The sequence below is a fragment of the Oncorhynchus mykiss genome, chromosome 7 (assembly GCF_013265735.2).
Source record: "Oncorhynchus mykiss isolate Arlee chromosome 7, USDA_OmykA_1.1, whole genome shotgun sequence".
NCBI classification, from domain to species: Eukaryota; Metazoa; Chordata; class Actinopteri; order Salmoniformes; family Salmonidae; genus Oncorhynchus; species Oncorhynchus mykiss.
Genome location: NC_048571.1, coordinates 15,468,347 through 15,474,217, shown reverse-complemented (window position 1 = coordinate 15,474,217; position 5,871 = coordinate 15,468,347). Strand labels below are relative to the sequence as shown.

Sequence of the window (5,871 nt, the reverse complement as noted above, 5' to 3'; positions counted from 1 at the left end):
ACTTCACCTATAATGTTCTACACAGACACAGTACTTCACCTATAATGTTCTACACAGACACAGTACTTCACCTATAATGTTCTACACAGACACAGTACTTCACCCTATAATGTTCTACACAGACACAGTACTTCACCCTATAATGTTCTACACAGACACAGTACTTCATCCTATAATGTTCTACACAGACACAGTACTTCACCCTATAATGTTCTACACAGACACAGTACTTCACCTATAATGTTCTACACAGACACAGTACTTCACCTATAATGTTCTACACAGACACAGTACTTCACCTATAATGTTCTACATAGACACAGTACTTTACCCTATAATGTTCTACACAGACACAGTACTTCACCCTATAATGTTCTACACAGACACAGTACTTCACCCTATAATGTTCTACACAGACACAGTACTTCACCCTATAATGTTCTACACAGACACAGTACTTCACCTATAATGTTCTACACAGACACAGTACTTCACCTATAATGTTCTACACAGACACAGTACTTCACCTATAATGTTCTACACAGACACAGTACTTCACCCTATAATGTTCTACACAGACACAGTACTTCACCCTATAATGTTCTACACAGACACAGTACTTCACCCTATAATGTTCTACACAGACACAGTACTTCACCCTATAATGTTCTACACAGACACAGTACTTCACCTATAATGTTCTACACAGACACAGTACTTCACCTATAATGTTCTACACAGACACAGTACTTCACCTATAATGTTCTACACAGACACAGTACTTCACCTATAATGTTCTACAGACACAGTACTTCACCCTATAATGTTCTACACAGACACAGTACTTCACCCTATAATGTTCTACACAGACACAGTACTTAACCTATAATGTTCTACACAGACACAGTACTTCACCTATAATGTTCTACACAGACACAGTACTTCACGCTATAATGTTCTACAGACACAGTACTTCACCTATAATGTTCTACAGACACAGTACTTCACCCTATAATGTTCTGCACAGACACAGTACTTCACCCTATAATGTTCTACACAGACACAGTACTTCACCTATAATGTTCTACACAGACACAGTACTTCACCCTATAATGTTCTACACAGACACAGTACTTCACCTATAATGTTCTACACAGACACAGTACTTCACCTATAATGTTCTACACAGACACAGTACTTCACCCTATAATGTTCTACACAGACACAGTACTTCACCTATAATGTTCTACAGACACAGTACTTCACCCTATAATGTTCTACACAGACACAGTGCTTCACCCTATAATGTTCTACACAGACACACGCACACAAGCATTAGTTCAAGTCTATCTTTAATCATTTACATAGACTGTTTGAAAATACATGGCTTCCTGTAAAAAAAAGGTTTGGTTTCATTAATTAAAAATGAAGAACAGAAGGGGATACTTATTAAAATCATCAACATCATCAGACTCAACCTCTCTGACTGGAATGTCTGTGAAATGGAATGAACTAGTCTAGCACGGTGGAATGCTTTTTGATTGGCCAATCATAGGAGCAAATCCTAACTTCCACTTACGTCCCGTTTTCACGTAGTCATGCGTTGATGTCAATGGAACACTAAGTGACAATTCAACTTAATGAAGTGAAAGTTAGGATTCACCCCATAGAGCCTAGATGTTGTGTTCATTAAGGCACACCGTTATGGAAGGTTTCTATCCGAATGTTAGTCACAAAACACATAATGAAAAGTATTCATACACATTACAAAACAGTTGTCTAAATATCCAGATTTTTTACCCCTCAACGTTTGCCAAAGTACATAATATACAAAACGACTTTGAAATGTTTTATTTGGTTTTGCTGCCAAAATATTTGAATTGAATACCGAGATAGTTCCATACAGCAATTATTTTTAAGGTGCAATCTGTAGTTTTATTTGCAGGTGTACTGCAACACTGATACTGTAGGCTTGAAATGATCCATTTGTTTGTGGGACAAAAAAAAGTTACAGATTGCACCTTTAAGTTTCTTAGTCAGAGTAAAGAGAGAGAAAGAACAGGTAGCAGGCAGAGAGACAAACAGAACAAGAAAACCTCACAACATCTGAATGAAAAAGAGGGTGAGGAAAATGGAGGGCGGGTGAGGGACAGATGAGGAGGGGGGGGTGAGGGACAGACAGGGAGGGGGTAAGAGACATAGGAAGACTGGTGTGTGATATGGAGTGAGGGGTGAGGGACAGATGAGGAGGGGGAGTGAGGGACAGACAGGGAGGGGGTAAGAGACATAGGAAGACTGGTGTGTGATATGGAGTGAGGGGTGAGGGACAGATGAAGAGGGGGGGGGGGTGAGGGACTGACGGGGAGGGGGTAAGAGACATAGGAAGACTGGTGTGTGATATGGAGTGAGGGGTGAGGGACAGATGAGGAGGGGGGGTGAGGGACAGACAGGGAGGGGGTAAGAGACATAGGAAGACTGGTGTGTGATATGGAGTGAAGGGTGAGGGACAGATGAGGAGGGGGTATGAGACATAGGAAGACTGGTGTGTGATATGGAGTGAGGGGTGAAGGAGAGATGAGGAGGGGGGGTGAGGGACAGACAGGGAGTGGGGGTGAGGGACAGACAGGGAGGGGGGTGAGGGACAGACAGGGAGGGGGGGTGAGGGACAGACAGGGAGGGGGGGTGAGGGACTGACAGGGAGGGGGTAAGAGACATAGGAAGACTGGTGTGTGATATGGAGTGAGGGGTGAGGGACAGATGAGGAGGGGGGGTGAGGGACAGACAGGGAGGGGGAAAGAGACATAGGAAGACTGGTGTGTGATATGGAGTGAGGGGTGAGGGACAGACAGGGAGGGGGTAAGAGACATAGGAAGACTGGTATGTGATATGGAGTGAGGGGTGAAGGAGAGATGAGGAGGGGGGGTGAGGGACAGACAGGGAGGGGGTAAGAGACATAGGAAGACTGGTATGTGATATGGAGTGAGGGGTGAAGGAGAGATGAGGAGGGGGGGTGAGGGACAGACAGGGAGGGGGTAAGAGACATAGGAAGACTGGTATGTGATATGGAGTGAGGGGTGAAGGAGAGATGAGGAGGGGGGGTGAGGGACAGACAGGGAGGGGGTAAGAGACATAGGAAGACTGGTATGTGATATGGAGTGAGGGGTGAAGGAGAGATGAGGAGGGGGGGTGAGGGACAGACAGGGAGGGGGTAAGAGACATAGGAAGACTGGTGTGTGATATGGAGTGAGGGGTGAAGGACAGACAGGGAGGGGGGGTGAGGGACAGACAGGGAGGGGGTAAGAGACATAGGAAGACTGGTGTGTGATATGGAGTGAGGGGTGAAGGACAGACAGGGAGGGGGGGTGAGGGACAGACAGGGAGGGGGTAAGAGACATAGGAAGACTGGTGTGTGATATGGAGTGAGGGGTGAGGGACAGGGAGGGAGGGGGGTGAGGGACAGACAGGGAGGGGGGGTGAGGGACAGACAGGGAGGGGGGGGGGGGGTGAGGGAAAGACAGGGAGGGGGTAAGAGACATAGGAAGACTGGTGTGTGATATGGAGTGAGGGGTGAGGGATAGAGGAGAAGGGGAGTCAAACAGAGCAGGAAGCCGACTTGTGTGACTTGTAGGTGTACAAGCCAGGGCGCTAGCAGGCTGGTGTTTAGCATCAAGGAGGAGATGCTGTCAGTTACAGAGAGGCACTGATGAGTTGGCACAGTAGGGCTGGAAGTTAGCTGGTAAGGCTAGTAGTTAGCGGTCAGGCTAACACAGAGACATAGGAATCCAGTGTATCTGTGGCTAACCAGGGTTAGCGGTTACTCTTCATGGCCTCCTTGGCTGCCAGGATGAGAGGGGTGAGGCTGGAGAGAGGCTTGGCCAGCTTTAGGAATGGATGCTACAGGGAAGACAAGAGATCAACCAATGAAACAAACTCTTCTCATCACGGTGTGTGTGTATGTGTGTGTTTGTTTGTGTGTGTGTGTGTGTGTACCTGCAGTAGTTCTTTCCCCCCTCCTCTCTTCTCTACATCCATCTCCAGACAGCGGGACAGGAAGGACCTGAACACTGGAGATAACTTCTCTGGAGACTGGAGCTCTGGAGTCCCATTGGTGGCTATCAGGTAGAGGGCCTGTAGGAGACACAGACTGAACATTAGTGGCCACCAAGTGCAATGCCTGGACACACACACACACGCATGGAACCCCCCCCCACACACACACACACACACACACACGCATGGAACCCACCCTCCACCTCCCTCACATTCACACACACAAATCCATCCTCACCCTGAGTGGGTTCTCGTTGAGGTAAGGGGGTTCTCCCTCCACCATCTCTATAGCCATGATGCCCAGGGACCAGATGTCCACCTTGGGTCCGTAGGCCTTCCTGGTCACCACCTCAGGAGCCATCCAGTAGGGAGTCCCCACCATGGTGCTCCTCTTACTCTGCTCTGGAGTGATCTGGGCACAGAACCCAAAGTCAGCTGGAGAGGGAGGGGAGAGAACATACATGTTAGAGGGAAGGTCAACCCAGCAGTATAATGACAGGGGACAATGCAATAAGATCCAAGTTAGTGTGACTGTCAAGTTAATATGAAACATTCACCTAGTCACATTCAGCTAGACAGAGGAGAGAAAACAGGTAAGTTAGTGTGATTGTCAAGCCAATACAATGATAGGACACAAAACAATAGGACACTTAGGATTGGCAAGGCATATTATCTAGGAACAGAACCCAGAACCAGCTACAGAGGAGAGGGGGAGAGATGAAGGTAGAGAGGAAGAGGAGGCAGACAGAAAGTGTGTGTGTAACGTGTACACTGGGAGTTGGGAAGCAAGTACAGGGAGTGAATCATTTAATGAATAAATAGAACGTAATACGAAACAAGAAACAGAAAAAGCTCACAGACATGAAACCAGAACAGAGTCAGTAATGCCTGAGGAAGGACCCAAAGGGAGTGATATACAGTTGAAGTAGGAAGTGTACATACACCTTAGCCAAACACATTTAAACTCAGTTTTTCACCATTCCTGACATTTAATCCTAGTAAAACATCCCTGTTTTAGGTCAGTTAGGATCACCACTTTATTTTAAGAATGTGAAATGTCAGAATAATAGTAGAGAGAATGATTTATTTCAGCTTTTATTTCTTTCATCACATTCCCAGTGGCTTTACATACACTCAATTAGTATTTGGTAGCATTGCCTTTAAATTGTTTAACTTGGGTCAAACATTTCGGGTAGCCTTCCACAAGCTTCCCACAATAAGCTGGGGGAATTTTGTCCCATTCCTCCTGACAGAGCTGGTGTAACTGAGTCAGGTTTGTAGGCCTCCTTGCTCGCACACGCTTTTTCAGTTCTGCCCACAATTGGTCTATGGGATTGAGGTCAGGGCTTTGTGATGGCCACTCCAATACCTTGACTTTGTTGCCCTTAAGTAATTTTGCAACAACTTTGGAAGTATGCTTGGGGTTATTGTCCATTTGGAAGAACCAATTACGACCAAGCTTTAACTTCCTGACTGACCTTGAGATGTTGCTTCAATATATCCACATACTTTTCCTCCCTCATGATGCCATCTATTTTGTGAAGTGCACCAGTCCCTCCTGCAGCAAAGCACCCCCACAACATGATGCTGCCACCCCCGTGCTTCACGGTTGGAATGATGTTCTTCGGCTTGCAATCCTCCCCCCTTTTCCTCCAAACATAACAAGGGTCATTATGGCCAAACAGTTCTATTTTTCTTTCATGAGACCAGAGGATATTTCTACAAAAAGTAAGATCTTTGTGCACATGTGCTGTTGCAAAACGTACTCTGGCTTTTTTATGGTGGTTTTGGAGCAGTGGCTTCTTCCTTGCTGAGCGGCCT

General features: G+C 46.3%; 1 protein-coding gene across 2 annotated transcripts in view; it reads right to left on the bottom strand.

Moving 5' to 3' along the window:
• Positions 1-1,335: 1,335 nt before the first annotated feature.
• LOC110528896 (serine/threonine-protein kinase PAK 2) overlaps positions 1,336-5,871 on the bottom strand; it is a 15,577-nt gene continuing 11,041 nt past the window's right edge. For both annotated transcript variants that reach the window (XM_036982716.1, XM_036982717.1), the window contains exons 13-15: positions 4,289-4,485; positions 3,991-4,128; positions 1,336-3,894 (exon numbers count right to left, since the gene is read on the bottom strand). In XM_036982716.1, the coding sequence (XP_036838611.1) occupies positions 3,808-3,894; positions 3,991-4,128; positions 4,289-4,485 (422 nt within the window). In that variant the 3' untranslated portion in view covers positions 1,336-3,807. The remainder of the gene's footprint in view (positions 3,895-3,990; positions 4,129-4,288; positions 4,486-5,871) is intronic.